The sequence below is a fragment of the Ammospiza nelsoni genome, chromosome 6 (genome assembly GCF_027579445.1).
Source record: "Ammospiza nelsoni isolate bAmmNel1 chromosome 6, bAmmNel1.pri, whole genome shotgun sequence".
NCBI lineage: Eukaryota > Metazoa > Chordata > Aves > Passeriformes > Passerellidae > Ammospiza > Ammospiza nelsoni.
The window spans coordinates 20200249-20218062 of record NC_080638.1 but is presented as its reverse complement, the minus strand read 5'-3'; the positions used below and the strand labels follow the sequence as shown (position 1 = coordinate 20218062).

The window sequence follows — 17814 nt, the reverse complement described above, 5'->3', positions numbered from 1 at the left end:
TGTAGCAGCTCACTCTGTTCTGTAGCCAAGAACCCCCAAGATGCAGTTGCCTTGAGGAGGACAGAGGGTCCCCTGCCATGATGTTGCATGTGCCCCTGTGTTAGCAGCAGTGGACCATCAGCTGCAAGGGAGCAGTGAAAATCACGTGTCAGCTGCTGGGGGCAGATTTCCCATCCTCCTGCAATGAGCAAAGTACAAGGCAGGCTTGCAAAACTTGATAGTATTTCTACAACAGTTATTAAGAGAAAGACTTTTTTCAACAGTGTTTCTTTGATGTTGGTGTAAACAGCCAGCTTGCTAATGCTGCAAGGTCATTCCTATTGACTAAACAAACACAAAGCCAAAGTTTGTTCCTCTTGGCAGTGGGGTGGTGCCCCTGCCCTGTGGGTCAGCCTGCTCATTTTGGCTGTAATTCAGTGAGAGGATACCCGTGTGTGTAAAGGGGAGCAGCCTGGCTTGTCATGGTCAGCTTTTGTTGGCCCTGAGGTTCAAAACAGCACAGCTACACATGAGCAGATCTAAACAGGCTGGGGTATATCAGGGAGATGCACAGGACACAGACTTAATGCTCACAACAGATGTTAAAGAACTGCAGGGAAAAGATAGGTACTGCCCATGTCTTTCTGCTACCACAACCTCAGCATAGGAAGCTTTTCTGAAACAAATTTGAACATTTTAGGGAATTATTGTGTGCTAAGAACTGGGATGTGGAATTGAACTGTGGTCATATACTGAGTGATGCAGTCTCTGTGGTACTGGTCTTAATATGCTTATAGGTATAGGTGCTATAGGCTTATATACAGTGAAATATAAATCAACAATTTTGTCACTGCTACCCTGGGTTCCTCAGGCTGTATTAGTACATGACTGGGAAGTGAGACTTCTTAAAATTGAGGAGTTAGAAAATGATGAGGGATAATCTAAAAACTCAGAAACAACAGTGGGCTTTGATGTATGCTGAAATCCACATCTAGAAACGGAGCTGGGAAGTGTTCCCATGGATATCTAGATAACTTGTGCCATTTCCACAGCCACCTGCTGTGAGGCCTTTGAAACTGTCTGGTCTGACGACAGAAAACCTTTGTGGCTCTGGAGGAGGAAGAGATCTGCACCTGGAAAAGGTGTCCTCTGACCTGGGAGCATGGATGGAGCAGCACAAGGGGTGAGACCGCCGGGGAGATAGCTCTTGCCATGCCATAAACTCTACATTCATTTTCTGCTGCAAAAATAAGATCAGCGCTTTGGCCACCTGCTGGTGGTTTCGAGGGATAATCTCGGCCCCTGCCTTCCTGTCCCTGCTTTGGGCGGCAGTCCTCCTGCCTGGAGCATCTGCGGGATGGCAAGGAAGAAGAATCCTCTTCCTTCTCTCTGGAGCACAGGCAGGATGGGCTCACTTCCTTAGCGAGAGCAGAGAAATGACTTCTCATAACTGGTGAGCTGTTCTTGGCCCTGACAGTGTCTGGTAAAAGAGCTGAAAGGGGATCAGCTTTTCTGCAAGCACCACGTTGGCCTAAGCAAACAAAAGGCTGAAAGAAAATACCCCCTTGCTGAGATCTCATAGATCTCACAGATAGGTAATGGTTATTTTGGAAGTAAAAATGGTTTTATTTCTCTGAGCTTACTTCACTGGGTAGTATTTTAAATCTGCCCCACTTCACCTGATTAACTTTAAGATGCTTGAGATAATCAGACACAGGCATCTTAGATGGCTGATCCCATTAAAATGAGTTTTCATATCTCCTGGAAGGTGTGAAGTAACAGTGGGTAACTAAATCCACTGCAGGGTTTTTGCCTGAGTGGCTGCATTTGACCAGCTGCATAAACACACTCAAAAGCTAATTAAAGGTGTGATACTTGATGTTGTCCAGGTGCCTGCAAACAGGTCAGCAAGAGCAAGCCAGCCAAGCACTGAAGGTGAATGAAGGTGAAGACTGGAGCCTGACTGACAGCTTAGGAAATGAGTTGAGGGAGGCCTGTGATGAGGACCTCATTGAAAGGATTTCATTTGACTCTTCTTCCCGCTCCTCCTCAGGTACTGGACTTAAACCCCTGGGGGAGGGTTGGCCTTGGGCTAAACACGTGCTGTTTGTAGATAGGTACATGGGTAATCCAGTGTTTTATGGGATCTGGCATCTGTGCTTCAGGGCAGCAGCTGGAAAATGCCATTGCAGGGCCAGACCCTAAGCAATCCATTCCAGTTTTTAAGCAGGAGTTTTTAAACTGTGTTGACCAACAGTTCATATATTTCAGCATGAATATGTAGAATTAAGAGGAGCAAAGGTGATCTCACACTAGCTTAGCATCAAGTGCAGTAGAAGGACAGATCTCTGTCTTTTACCTTGTGTCATTAATTCATGACAGTGCCAGGTGAGTCTAAAATATTGTCATTCCTACTGAGCTGTATTTGAACCCAGTTGGCACTGATGTACATAATGGCTGAGCTAGTGATTAAGGTTTAACTGCATAACTGGGAATTCTGGAAAGATATGCAACCAAAAGGAAGCATTCAGTAAAAGGTTTAAAAATGGAACATGCTCTTCTACTCAGGAATAAAGCCAAAGGCTTCTCTGAAATTGCATTTACGTGAATAAAAGCAGAATTCCCACTCTTCACTACTTGTTGAATATTGGCTTAAAACATTAATAATGGTTATTCAAAACACATATCAAATAGAGGACCATATATAATTACAACTTCAATCTTTTTTCTGTTATTAATCTAAACAACTCCTTTTTTCTCAATAAGTGAAAGCATGTGAGTTTTCATTTTACATTTCTTTCAAGGGTAAAAATGGATCTACTAAAAAATTTAGAAAAATATAATATATTTTGGAAAAAAAAGGAAATATCATTAAATTATTCAAAGCCTCTATGTGTATTAACAGTACTATAAACAGTATCTCCCTAACAAGAATAAAGGCTGTTTGGAAAAATCTAAAGGAATGGCCTATTGTCCAGTACCCACAAAAGTCTTAGATTATGATCTCATGATCTCTTTAATCTGGTCTTTTTCAGATTTTATATGATTTCTTTACACTGAGTATGATGGTCTCATCATCCTTCTAGATAGACAGGACAATGTTACAAACATACCACAGTGTACCAGTGTCATGCCCTATAGCACTGTGAAAGTGAATGGTTGGGCATGGGTCTGTCCATTTTCTGACTAAATCTGTGGGATGATGATGGAGTAGTTCAAAATCTAGAATTGTCTGAGGTGGTGGGGGGACTGACCAGGATCCTAATGACACTTAGAAGTGTGTCCAGTGCAGTGTGAGTTTCTCACAGAAGAACTTGTTGCTGGAAGCAATCCTTCTGACCAGAAAAGGACAAGTCATCTGAGCAAAGCCACTCTTACATAAAAATGTTTGCAGCATCAGATCCATATAAACTGCATTTTTTGGAAGGCGTTGAATGTTATTTCAGGCTCTTGAGTCAGACATACCAGTCTCTCAGAGTGGCTCTACTTGAAAACAAATATGAAGTTTAGGCATTTTAAAAGTATATCATATGATACAAACTGTTCCATGAAAACTTTTTATCAGCTCTACCTAGGCAGTAAAATACATCCCCATCAACTGGGAGCCACAGAGAAGAACTTTCTGGGCCTGAGTTTTGGTGTCACATTCTTTAGATTATGTTCCTGGCCTGGACCCTGCACATCAGGCACTTAGGTACAGTTAGGTTCTTTTAATAGACAAGAGCAATTGGATCCCTGCTATTTATAGAATGGTTGGTTCTTTCAATAGACAAGAGCAATCAGATCCCTGCTATATTTAGAATGGTTCTAAGCATGTGTGCATGCTGGTTATATTTATAAGTCAGCAACAAGTTTTTTCTTCTCTGTGTGTTGCATGGAGAGAATGACATGGCTGAAACACAAAGAGCCAGAAAGTAGCCCTGCATGCAGTGCAATATTTTCCCCAGCAGTCAGGCACTTATTATGAGATTCCATGATCTCTGCCTCTGATTTAAAAAGTGGATCCGCTCATCTGTGATTATTCCTCTGCCTTGCACTTCAGATCACTGGAAGGAGCCCTAAGGTATTTAGAACAAGTCAGTGCAGACACTGGCAGGGAATGATGCAGGTGTGATCCTGCCTGAGAACAGGAGGGCAGGTGAGCTCGGGGGTGCCCTGTGAGCTCTGCCTGTGAGCTGTTCCTCACTTGGCATGTCAGTAGCAGTGCTGGCAGAGAGGCTGACAGTGAACCAAACCAACTGTCAGAGGAAGAAATTCAACATGGACACATCTGCCCACCCAGCTCTATCACATAGCATCTCCAAAATTTTTCACTCCCTGGGTTAGTCATGTAGCAGTCAGATGAACTGGTAAATCACTGTGCTTTCCACTCTGTTTCAGGTTCATCACAGGCTCAGGAGGATGCAGTGTTCTCCAACACAAAACGTTATCTAATTCCATCCCCTCCAAAAAACCCTTCACCTGCCTCTGCAGTGGATGTTGCAGCAAGACCCTGGAAAACAAGGATTCATAGGGGCATAAAAATACCCAGCCAAGAGGAGGACAGACAGTGTACACAGAAATGCTGGTCAAAGGCTCATCAAGAGTATTCAGCCCAGCCTCTGGACAAAGAACCTGCTCTCCTGGGCCTGCACAGCATGGTGGCTGCCTCTGCATCCCAAGGCCACTGCCAGCTTGTGGGCTGCACCAGCCAGCCAAGGCCCATTCCAGGACCAGCAGCTGTTGGGTCACCAAGGATCAGGTATGTGTACTGGAATGCATCTGGGGAAGGGACTTCATGGCAGGAAAAGGCAGATTTTTATATTGTCTCTGAGGTCTCCTGCTTCTTCTGTAAAATTAATTCCTTTTATTTGTGCTGACATTTACCTTTGACTGTCTAAAGCTAAAGAAACATTTTCCCATGTTCCTTGTAGCTTGAGTATTGTAAATTTTGTGTTTTCTTGAATAATAGCCCAGAATTTTGCTGTGCTCTTACTGCTCAATTCTCATGTTCCCCACCCAGAGCCAATGCTGTGTCTGTTGCAAAGATCTTGTGGCACTTGTTCAAAACTCTCCTCCAGTACACTCCAGGAAGGGTTCCTGACGTCCCACTTGAGTTTTTTCCTTGACATAAATTCATGTTAGAATGAGCTCTGGAAAATAAAGTAGGCATTAAAGAAGTGTCACATGTACCAAAACATGTTTATTTCTGAACCTGTTTGCTGTAAATTTAGCATGCTGTTGTTGCTTCTTTGAAGAAATACAACAGAGGACTTGTGACATGACAGCTTGGGTTTGAGCTGAGGGAGTCACTTTGGAGTCAGCAAAGGCAGAGAGCGTGTGCCTTGTGTGGGAAGTTCGTGTGCCTGGGGTTGCTCCCAGGCCCAGCAGCTTTTGGTTCAGTTTTCAGAGCTGCTGAGGAGAATGCAGATATTCAAATCCAGAGTGCAGTCTCACCACAGAGTTTTCCTCTTTTCCTCAGGCCCATCATGGATGAGAGCCCTTCTAAAGAGATCAACCACCAGCATCCAGCTGTCTGCTCATCCACAAAAGCCTTGCAGAGGTTCAGGCCAATGAATTCTGTTTGGCCCCTGACTGCCAGGTCCATTCTGCAGTCATTGCCACACAAATCCAGTGCCACAAAAACATCTCAGAACAGAAGTCCTCAGTCCTAGAAGGTACCCAGTTGCCAGCATGTGTTGGAGCCATGTACACGGTGCAGCTGTGAAGGATCAATGCTATCTTGCAGCTTCTTCTGCAAGCTAAACACAGAGCAGTTCAAACAATTCATGTGATTTGCCTCAATTCAGGATACAGCTGGTCCACAAATATTTTAAGAGCAACCACTGATCAACCAATGAGCTAATGAATGTCTTATTACAGAAAAATATGGTTATTTTTGCAACCTATACACACTAAAACAGAACATATCCTATCACACTTCCTCTCATCCACACCACGCCCAGCTCAGTGAGTCAGGCAGGGACAGCAAACAGAGCAGAGCATGGAGCCTGCTGCCTGTGGAAAGGGCTGGAGGAGGTGACCTACCAGCAGCCAGCAGTGTGCCTTTTGCAGTCCTGGATGTTAAACATGTGAGGGCCAAAACCAAGGGCTTGAGAGGAAGTGTTGACCAGAGCAGGCTCTGAGGGAAGGGTGTGTTGCCTGAGGAAAAGCCCAGAAAGGCTGCATGGTTCGAGAGTTTATGCCCCCACAGGAGCTCACCCTATTCACAGGCATTGGAGGTTCTTGTAGGATGCATTGCTATGGGAGCAAATGCTGAACAAGTGGCTTATCCCAATATTAACATGTTTGTTTGCTCCATAGCTACCTGGAAGGATTTGTCTCACTTCCTCTGAATAGACATTGCATTCCAGAACTTCTGTAGCAGAGCTGACTTCTGTCACCAGGTGTCAGAGCATCCTCTGCATGTGCCTTTCACTCCATCCCATTTCTGGCATTCTCAGATCAAATAGACTTTCCAATTTGTTATGACTGGATCATTTTAAGTGATGATGCAGCAAAGCAGGGAAGTAAGGGAATAATCTCATTTTTTATTTCAATAGGGCATTTGCTCCATGTTCAGGTAAGATCCAAAACATCTGTTTTAGTGACTGCAGTCTGTGAGATGCTGTTCCAAATGACTGTGTCTTTCAACTTTATTGATGTTGCAGTCTGAAACCATGCATCATCACATTTTTCCCAGTTTAAATTACTATGTTAGATTACATTTTTTTAATCAGTTTATAAAACAGTAATTACACAATGAGTTAATGAATTGGTTTATGCCTCCTTTCTGCTGGCCATCTTAACTTAGACAAGCAGAATAGACAAGGCCCTGAAACTTCCTTTTCGTCATGGTGCTCCTTGCACCACTTTATCTTACAAAACAGTCTGGAGCTTGAAGCTAGTTTGCCCAGTTTTGGTGTGTCCTAGCAGAAATCATCTATCAAAAATCATTTTAAACTGTGTGGTAAGTGATTTTATGCAATACTATGGATGCAGGCAGGATTTCACCCAGCAATAATGCCTGTGCCCTTAAATAGGCTCCTAAATCTGACTTTTTGCCAGTGTCACTGACAATACCATCACACACACAAAAAAAAGCTGGCCTTGTAAAAGAAAGAAGACACTGACAGCACTGACCCTTCTCTATATCCAGGGTCCTACCAGGGATAATGGGTAGAACTGTCTTCTCCAGATATTCAGAGTCTCCTTCTCAATCGACATCTTTCATTTCAAAGGGGTGGAGGGGAAGAAAATTCAGTGGGTGTGTAAACTGGGTCTGGACATGAGCATCTGCAGGGACAAAACTCTTGGAACAGATCTGGAAAGTCTCTCAAAAGCATCTGTGGTCTCAACTCTCAGCAAACTCCACATGGCTCTGTATGTGCACAGAGCAAGAAGCTTCTCTGAGCTGGCAGAGAGGATGTGGAGAAATGCTCAGAAAAAAAACAGCTCTGCCCTGTGTGTGGGAAATCAGTGCCTGAGGGCTTCATCAAAACCATTTAACTCAGGGTTTCCTGTTGTACCTTCCCATCAGACATCCCAGTGGTGACTCTCAGGGCTGCAGGCTGTGTGTGACCTTCAGAACAGCCACCCCACCCCTCATTAGTCAGCTCTGCCCCACTGGTGGCCTAACCAAGGCACTCACATGCTGCATGGTGGTGTGGTGTGCTCACAGGGGCAGGAGGAGGTGTCCAGGGTCCCTGTTGGTCACTGCATCAGCTGGTGGCCCATCCATCACCCCCTCAGGGGCCTATGGACAGGGACACGTGTACAACAGCCTAGGTGCCACTTGCTCTGGTGTCTGTGGGGATTTAGTCCAGAACTGAGTGGCCAGCCTGTCATGCATGGAACAGCAGAGAGGCTTGCTAAGAGAGCAGGTTAGTGATCACAGCCCAGGCTGATGGGGCAGAAGGGCTGGTAGCCTCCTCTCTTCTCTCTGCCAATAGTTGTGCACCTCATTTCCCAGGGCTGTCACGCCGTTGTCTGTTGCAGTTTCCAGGACAAGGAAAATAAGCAGGGCCATTCTGTCTGGACAGCTATAACAGATCCACAGGGAAAATTATTGTCCTGGCTTAGCCTCTGCTTGTTCATCTTCCACCTTTTTCATCTAGAAAATGGAAAAGCCAGCCAGGTATTTAATAGGAAATGTAAGGCATGATGGGCTATTTGTGAATTCAGTTCTCTTGGCCCAAAAGGGAAAAAGGGGAGTTTCATTGTATGGGCTTTTTGTCACCATTTCCTCTGTTAAAATCACACATTGGTCCCTTGAATACAGACAAAGTCCTTTAATGAATGAGCTTATTCCCATCCCTGCCTCTGCAGACTCTTAATGTTTGTCTCAGTAGGATCCTTGCTTCCAGTTGGATGTGACCAGTTTCAGATGTACATTACCAGAGTCCTTCCCTTCATTCATGTAATGGGCCAGGAGCTTCTGATGCCTTTAAGTATCTCACTGCCTTAATGGGGTTTGCTGCTGGCTGCCAAATTGATATCTAGTGTGTAAGCTGGAGAGAGGGGTGAGAACTGCTGCCTCACCTATTAATAAATCAGCACTGCAGGGAAGAGGTTTCTGCTGGGAGCCAAGTCTCACCAGTACACACTGCTAAGGGAGGGGATGGTAACATGAGAACAGCTGCCCTGCAGGGAGCTGGGCTCAGAACAGAGGGATTTGGCCCAAAGTGACAATGCTGCAGCATTAGCAGAAGCATGATCCATCCAGGAGGCCTCTCAGCATCACTTAGCTGGTGTGCCATGAACAGCCCTGCTGGAGTGACTGCTGCTGCCCTGCGTACTGAAAGGATCAGCCAGAACTTAAAAAAAAACATGGGAGAAAGAAGTGGGGAGCTGTGTGCCAGCCAGTTATTTCAGTGACTGAAAATATCCCTCAGTGACTAAGAACATCCCTTCCCCTGAAAGGAGCATGTCTGGGACAGCATCCCACCCAGACAAGTGGGCCCTGACAAGCAAAGGTGGCTCCTGCTCAGCCTTGGATTGGGTTCTGCACCTCCCAGCTCTGCAGAGCCCAGCCGATTGTAGACACCTTGGCACCCCGTTTAGGAACAGGCCAAAGGAGATGCTCAACCTGTCCAGTGTTCCCATGGCAGCTGTGGGCACAGCCCCAGGGCTCATGGCTGTTGTGCTTGTTGCCAAGGCCATTACTGTCATTGAAGGCCTGAGATTGCTTTGCACTTGGAACAAATTAATCTTCATTAAAGGATGAATAGAAGATATTTTCTTTGGCTGTCAAGGAGGAGAAAACACAGGAGATATTCAGGAAGGAAAATGCCATACGTGTCCCTTCAAATACCCACAAATGGCAGGCCAGCTCAGGATCATTACTCAGGATCATTTCCTACACGGTTCCTTGCCTTTTCAGCCTGACAAGCTTGTCTCCTTGCCATGGGCAGTATCTGCACCCAGAGTGGAACACAGGTGCTTCTGGGGTATGATGAGTCAGATGGCTCCTGCTCCATAGTGTCAGTCTCTGCACTGATCACACGGGGTTTGGGATGATGGCTTAGGTGTCTGCTGGGTACCATCTGTTGCCAGGTGAGATGAATCCTGCCCTGCAACGGCTTTGTCATTACACCAGAGAATCCTGGCCCTGTTTTTATTGTTTTGTTCCTCTAAAATTACCCCAAGAGATAGTGGAAATGTCCTGGCTGAGACAAAGGGTCAGCCTTGGAGAGTGGAGACAGCGTGTGAGCACTGGGGCAGCAATGTGCGCTTGGCTCTTTGAGCCACTCTGGGAAGCTTTTGTACCTTCCAGAGAGGCACAGGTGGGGCAGGACAGCTGCAGGACACCAAGGAGGGCTTGTCCTGGACTGAATTCAAGGTGCCAGAGCAGACCCTGAGCTGGTGAAGAGCTGGCCTGGTGCAGGGGCATCTGGGAGGGCTGGTCTGCTGCCCTGTCCCCAGGAGAGGGGGAGGTCTCTCCTCACAAAGAAGGATTATGGCTGCACATTTGGAAACCGGTTCAGCCAGCTGGGAAGTGACCTAGGTGATGGAGATCCTACCCTGGAGGTCTCTTGCTGTCACCAGAAATAAAATAACCTTTCAGTGACAGCCTTGATCCAGCCTTAGGGGCACTGCAGAAATTTCTAATCTCTGCCCTGGTTTCCTACAGCCCAAGGAGAAATTATGTGATATGAGAGGAGGTGTGCATGGTCTTACACAGGCAACAATTGCAGGGGCTCACTCTCTTCCATCCCTCAACAAGGGGCTCCTCTCCACACTGCCTTCATTAGCCTCGTGGCTGTGCATCCCCAGGTGGAGTTCACAGTGATTGTGCTAAAATTAAGGTAGTAATTGAGATAATTTTTTAAGCTGCCAGGACACAACGGCCTTGCAACAGAATCCTCCTGCATGGCACAGCGTAAAGCAGAAAAAGAAAACGTCGGATTTCTGGGTGGGGAGTTGAAGTGTCGTTTATAGATATAAAACCTGTGCCTGAGGAACGGAGCGAGTGCAAATGCAGGCAGGCAGGCGCCGCTTTTGCTGGGTTTGGAGAGCAGGAGGAATGCCTCGGAAGGGACGCTAGAGGGAAGAAGAGAGTCTCACAAGTGCAACTTCCAAAAGCAAAAGGACTCGAAAACCAAACCCAAGCAGCTCCAGGTCGTTCAGGAGGCATTTGGCACTCAGTGGGCTCAAATTTTCTCTTTACCTATCCAGCATCCAGTGTGCTGGCCTCGTGTGGTGCCCCAAATGCAATATGCTGGTAGTGGCTTGCTGTATCACACACCACTTCAATGTATTTGGAAATATTTTCTTAGGAAGCCTGCAATGCCCACAAAGTGTAGTGGAGAACATCCCAGCCCCACTGTGGCACTGGAAAGCTGAGGTCCTTTTGGGGTGTTATGGGGCACGTCCATATAATAATGCTGTGTGCAGCCCCAGCGTGTCTTAAAGATATCATTATCACAGCCTGTAGCTATGAGCTGCAAACAGGCTCAGCAGGGATCTTGGCCCTCTTCCTGATGTCAGGATGGCACTGGGAGACCCTGGCAGGTCACAGGGGCTGATGCCAAGGCCTCAATATCTGCCACCACCCAGCCCATGTAATTTCTATCCCAGCCCTTTCCCCATGTGGAAGCTGTCAAAAATCAACGCCCACATTCCCACTGCTGTTTTGTGGGCTGGGTCAGACCCTTCTTCCCCAACAGAGAGCACCAGCCCAGTTTCTTCTCCATCCCTGGGCCACTTTGCTGCTGCAGGCTCCTGTCACCAGCATCACCCACAGCCCTGGGGACACTTGGAGCCATGAGAGAAGCCTAAAGGTGAGTACCACAGCAGCTGCTCTCTCCTCTGCAGCAACCCCATCAGCCCTGGCTGTGCTGCCTCCTGGTCCTGCCCTGCTGGGCTTGTGCTGACCCAGGGTACAGCAAACACGGCTCTACCATCTGCCATGTGAGGGACACCCAGAGATGTCGGGCTCAGGGCAGAAAGAAGGGGTGGAACTGCTGTGGGGGGAAGCAGTGGAAGCCTTTGGGAGGTGTGTCCAGCAGGAGGGCACTTGGTGAGCAGAGGGGAAAGCATGCCCCAGCGGGCAGCACAGGGGAGATGGACACACCAGCAGCTGGGGTTGGGCTGGGAGCACTAGCAGTCCTGTCACAGCAGGAGAGGCTTGTCCTGCTGCATCAGAGGTGGAGGCAGTGACCAGGCTGGGCTGATGGATCCCCCTCCAGCCCCCTCGGGAGTGGAGGGATTAGAGCAGGTCATGCTGTGCCAAGACCACCCAAATGACTGCTATGTCTTACCAGGGCAAGCACCTTTCAGGGTCAGGGTATGGACCTGCCAGCCCTTACCAGAAAAATGCTGCACACCAGGAACAACAGTCAGGATCAGGGCAGGTCATCTTGCCCAGGAGAAGGGGATTTCCTGGGATTAGTCACCAAATCTTCCCTCTTCAGAAGCTCAGCCCCAAAAGCTGCTAGATTCCTCCAAGGAATGTTTCCTGCTACCTCCCCAGGTGGGGCTTCACAGTGATAGCAAGGGATTAAAAATATTTAGAGGTCTTGTAGGGTCAAAGCAACAAACACTTTTTTCCCCCGGATGATCACTAACAAAATTAGTTTTTAAGTAGGGGGGAAAAAAATCTCAAACCCTATATTTTCCCTGATTTCTCCTATCCCTTTTATCTAGTGTCAGTTTTGGTGGTTTTGAAGAAGAAAAATAGAGGCATTAGTTTTCCCTTTCAACTGCTGTTGCCCAATCCTGATTTTTTTTTTTTTTTTTATTATGAACAGTCCAGGGGAAGCAGGAATCCAAACACAAACCTGTGGATTAGATTAGTGGCATGTAAAAACAAATGAGAGGCCCTTGCTGCTGTGGGAAAAGCAATTACCTTAAGATCAAGCAACTTTGCAAGTGATGTACAGAAGAAAGGAAAGAGATGGCTGGGGCTGCCATGTGGTGCTGGCATTTGGGAAGGTGGCCAAAAGTGCAAGAGGCAGATTGTGTGTGTGCAGCTCTGTGTGTGTGTGTGGATGGCTCTGGCATCACTGTCACCCTGCCCTGAGACAAAGGCAGAGGGCATGGGAGTTCAAATGAGAGCTGCAGGATTAGTTTGGGATGCAGGAGTGTTGCAGGCAGAATAGAAGTTTCAGACAAGTTTGTCCAGGAGACCCTCCCATTGAGCCACAAGGGTCAGAAAGGATCCCCTTGATTTCGAAACTCCTTCTCAAAGAGGAGTCTGGATCCAACCCTTGGTCAATGGTTTCTACCTAAAGCATTATATAGGTGCCATTGAGCCTTTATACAACTTTGTGCTGCAGAATTAAGGATGGCTAACCAAATATATTTATATGAATGAAATAAGAAATTTATTTCAATTGATGATTATAATGATTAGACTAAAAAAACTTTAATCAGAATTGTTTACTACACAATAGTTTTAACTACTAGTATAGTGCACATTTTTATAAATATTGAAGCAATTAAATTAAAGTTGGCAAAATAATTATTGAGTAGAGATTGATGTTACCCATTTCAATGACCATGGGCAAATCTCTTTTGCTCAGCATTGAGGGGTGTTTCCATTCAAGAGTGGGATCTGCACACAGACCCAAAAAGGGGGGTATTAGTGGACCCTGCCATCAGAAAGCAGGACTGGGTTGTTGTAGTATGATGTGATTGACTGTCACATGTCACAATGGTGCAGCCTTCAGCTCAGCACCATTAGATAAGTCATCAGTACTAGCACTTGTTGGTTTCTTTATCAGAAGCTTTGTCTGCCACCTCCTCACCAGTGCCAGTTTCTGTCAGGAAACATTGTTCTTCACATCCTCAGAATGTTTAACTTTGGGCTTGATGAGTCAGCCTCCTCTCAGCATTTTCTGCACCAAAAGCAGCCTGACCCCTCCTACTCCATTTGTCACTGATAGCCTGATAACTTCTGCAAATAGGGTAAAGTCTGAGCTGTTTTGCCCTCACCTAGGCAGAGCATCCTGCTACCAGGAGGGCTTAGCCCCCAAGACCCTGATGGGGTCTGTAGCTCAGCCACTGCCAATTCAGGGTGAGTGTGGAGATAGCAATGAGCTGCAAACACACTCCTCCTCCATTTGCAGCTCTTGGCAGGCTTTTTGTCTCCTCCTGGATCCTGGAGCCAGCACAGTCTCCCAGTGAGTCTCTGGCACAAGGACTGTGAGAATCGTGTCATTCTAGATCACAGAATGGTTTGTGTTGGAAGGAACTTTAAGGATCACCTAATTCCAACCCCATGCCGTGGGCAGGGATGCCCCAAGCTGTGTCCTACCCCAAGGCACATTCCCCATCTGCCCTATCACTGTCCTTCCCTGCTCCAGGTCACTGCAGAGAGGAGATGAGGCCAAGCAGCTCTGCAAATCTCAGCATTTCTGTTTCCCTCTGTTCTGGGGTGTCGGTGCAGTGGGGAGCACCTCCATGTTCAGTTGTGTGGTGGGGTCACCCCAAACACCAGCAGTCACCCCACACATGTCTCAAGCAGCATTTCAGCCTCATGATGAAGGCAGCAGAAGCCCTTTTCTGCCCCCCATGACAATGTCACCCAGGTGAGCACTTGAGCAGCAGCAGGGGTGCATGGGCAGGGTCAGCCCTTCTGGCAGGGCCAGTGGTTTTAAAGCAGCAGGGCAGATTTCCAGCTGCTGCAAACGGGTGCTGAGTCCCTGATTTCCACCCAGGCTAGCTTGCCTATATGTGCTAGCTGCAGAGCTGGTCCTTCAATCTCCATGTACAGTGGCTGTCTTGGCCAAGATCCTGGGGTGCTGGCAGGGTTTGGCTGGTTTATTTAACGGGTGCTGGGGCTGTTGTCTGTCACATGCAATTCACTCCTGTTCTGGATCACAGAGTTTGAACCATCTCCATTTCCAATGCTTCTGTCACAGCTTTGTTTGCAGTAGCATTGCCATTCAGCAGCTGCCTGTGCTGCATGGCCAAGTGGGCTACCAAAGCTTGAGGGCATCTCCCAGGCTCCCATGAGACCAGCAGGTGCTCAGCACCCATCTGTATCTGTCCTGCTGATCTCTGGGAGGGCCTGCTCCAAGCTCCTGGCTTAGGTCAGGGAATGTTGGTATGCTTTGGTCCTGACACATCAGCCGAGTGTGTCCAGGGCTCCCCATCTCCTGCTCAGACATATATTGGTGCTTTTAACTGGAGCCACAAGCTCTTCACAAAGGGAACAGGTTGGCTTGGGATGAGAGAGCGGGGATGAGCTAGAGTTCACCAAGATGAGCAGGCAGGTGCCAATTCACCGGCTCTGAGTAAATTAATGGTACTGCCAGGGAGAAGGCTGTAGTAGATAAAAAATATAGCTGAAAAGCAGGAGAGAGGTGAGTAGAAGAGAATATAAAAATCTCTTATATAATAAGAGATAAAAATTATAAATTTTTATTAAAATTAAAAAGAAAATTTTATTAAAATTATAAAAAATATAATATACTGTTAGAGTATATTCTAACCCCTTAAACTTTTGTCCCCGGTCCTGCATCATTTCCAATTGTAGCCAGTAGCAGATGCCCAGGGAAAAGCCACCAGAGCATAGGAACAAACAGGACAGGTTAACATCTCTTCCTTATCTTGCCTCACCTCTGTGGCTACGTGCCTGTTGCACAGGACAAGTAAACATCAAAATGGGCCCAAAATGCTCTCTGGCTTTCAGGAAAATCTGTAGCTCAGTGGCTGTGAATTTAATCAGTGAACTTAAATCTTTGCATTTAATACACAGCAGATATGATTAGATTTTTCTCCATTAAGTCTCTCAAGCTTTTTGAGAGGTGGCATCCCCTCGACACTCCTTGTCCCCATACTGGGATGCAGCTGGTGCAACTACCAATGGATTTATTTCTATTTTTCTTTCTAATAGTGAAAGCCCAGAATACCAACTGCTATGACAAGATACAATGTTTATTTTACAAGTGGACTAGAATTTAAGGGAGACTGTCATTGCTACTTATTCACAGACTGTTACCCAAATTTCTCTACTCTCCCCATGCTGCTGCATGTCACCTCTTCCTTGCTCCACGTATTTCCAGGAGCAGGCTCTCCCATGCAGGGCTTGTCTCTGAGGGTTCCCCCTTTGGTTTACTGGGGCACTTTGTGCTCCAGCATAATTTGCTGTGTGGCCCTGCATCCTTCAAATTACAGAGCAAGCAATAGGGTTGTGCATGGAGAAGGGACAGGGGGAGCATGCCAGGCTCCATCCCTCTGTAACACCCCAGCCACTGTCATCCTCTCCCCAGCATACCCATGCTCCTGAGTGGGCAGTGGCCTCCTGGAGATGGGTGAGCCCCTGGTGCTGCAGGTGCAAATATTTGCACCCAGGCTCCTGCCGGGGCCATGGAGAGGAAGAGCTGTCCCGCGATGCCCTTGCCCACCTGATGGGGACCTGCTGCAGTGCGAGTGTCACTCTGCTGTGGCTGAGCCCTGCGGCAGCCCGCCTTTTCCTTATTTGTTTTTCTCCCTGTGAGAGCTATTCTTTCCCTCCCATATGCTGTAATAATTACAAGTGATAACTTAACAGCTGCTCTGCTATTCCGGGCTCAGCAGAGCCACGCGCCTCCACCTTCCCTCCCTCCCACGGCTCTGGGTCAATGTCTTGGCTCCAGCAATCAGGGATTCCTGCAATTTTTGCCACTCAGGAGGATCTGGACTCTTTTCCCCTCCATTGCCATCTGTCTCCCACCTGCCCGGTCCAGCATCACGAAGGGGGATGGGACGGTGACATCCATCTGTTACCGTGGAGAAAGCTGAGCCAACGAAGGGACGCACCCTGTGTCCTGGGTGATGGCCAGCAGAGAGGGGTTGAAAGGGATTTTCTTGTGTATCTGTTTTATTATCATGTGTCTGTTGTCACTCATGGGGTCTGCTGCAGGTGACAACTGCCACCCTTGGTCACAATGGACCTTAGGAATCCCCTCAGCCCTCTTGCTGGAGAAGGTGGTGGCCTTAGGCCTGGTGTGGCATCCCAGATGGTGGACCAAGTCCACATCACTAAAATAAACCATTTGCCTGCCTTCCTCCTCTGCAAGAGTGGTGGTGGCTCCCAAGGAGATGATAGACCTTCAACAGCAGCCCTGGGGCCCAGGGAAGCACTCAGGCTTCCCATTTTGGGTGTGAAAGGGTTTTTCTCCTTTTACAAGAGAATTTTGCCTCCAGTTTTTCTGATTGCTGAAAGCCCAGCATGAAAAAAGTCAGGATGAGATGTTTCTGCCTGCTCCCCACAAAGAAAATGCTGCATCCCTGAGCATTCCAGTCCTTCCCCAGTCAGCAAGGCTACCCAGGCCAGAAGTGCCTCTTGGGCGCAGATGACGGTTCCCAGAAATGTGTAAAGACAGCCCGATGGTGGTAGTGAGAAACACACAAGTCTGTGTCGGGCAGTGTCATCCATCCAGCCTACAAAAGGCTGCATTCTGCTTCCCAAGCACTGGAAATCTGACACCTGCCTGCTTGCTCCTGTGCAGTCCCATAGTGGTCACTTCCCATATTCCAAAGGCAGCAGTGCTGGTACCTCTGGTTGCAGCAGGCTCGAAACTGTGGTACAGCCCCACAGAGCAGCCTGCAAAGGTTCTGCAGCATGGCCAGCATCTGAATTCATATTTGGCAATCTGCAGTGCAGGCAGGGTGCCTGTGCTTCCTCTCTTATGTGTGCTAGCCTTTACTGACATAGTAAAATGCCGAGAATTAAGGACAGAATTTTACCTAAGGATGAAATTTGCCAGAGCCATCAGCCCACAGTGGTCTTGGCTCTTCTCACCCTGCACAAACATCATCTGCACATCTGATACATATCGCAGCAGGTGACATCTTCCCCTGCTACCTGCCAGCTGTCCTTGTAGGCAGCAGATCCCACAGGATACCTAGGATAGGTCTTTCTAAGGAGCAGTGGTGGATAATCTTCCCTGTGGTCCTCCCAAAGTTTTAAGTGGGAATAAGAATTGGGAGTGTGCAAGAAGGTGGGCCTTCCCAGGAATTTCATTTCCCAGGCTGGGAATTCTGCTGCTGGCACCACTTCAGAGCAATGGTGGGCAAGGTGAGGGTCCACAGATGGGAGTTTTGTGCACACAGACACTTCTCACACTTTGGGGTGACCACAGAAATTGCAGCTCTTGGCTTTTGGGTCACCAGCTGCAACGCTTGCCTTGAATTGTGCCCCACCCAGAGGCACCTTTGGAAGAGGTGATGTGGTGCTTATCTGAGCTGGCTTTGATGCTTGGCAGCTGTGCAGGACCACCAAGCAGAGGCTTCAGTGATGGCACTGGGACACACTGGAGGGAAGCTCACCAGGGGAAGCAACACGTGCCTCGCTCGCACCTCCCACACAGGAGTAGGCAGCCCCAGGAAGAGGCGGCTTGGAAAGCCTGTGCCATCTCCTAGGGA

At 47.7% G+C, this 17814-nt stretch overlaps 1 protein-coding gene across 1 annotated transcript in view; it reads left to right on the top strand.

The window, feature by feature from the left end:
* Positions 1-5633, top strand: part of LRRC56 (leucine rich repeat containing 56) — a 56932-nt gene extending 51299 nt beyond the window's left edge. The window contains exons 11-14 of the mRNA XM_059474848.1: positions 1032-1162; positions 1869-2032; positions 4360-4720; positions 5441-5633. Coding sequence (XP_059330831.1) covers positions 1032-1162; positions 1869-2032; positions 4360-4720; positions 5441-5633 — 849 coding nt within the window. The remainder of the gene's footprint in view (positions 1-1031; positions 1163-1868; positions 2033-4359; positions 4721-5440) is intronic.
* Positions 5634-17814: the final 12181 nt, after the last annotated feature.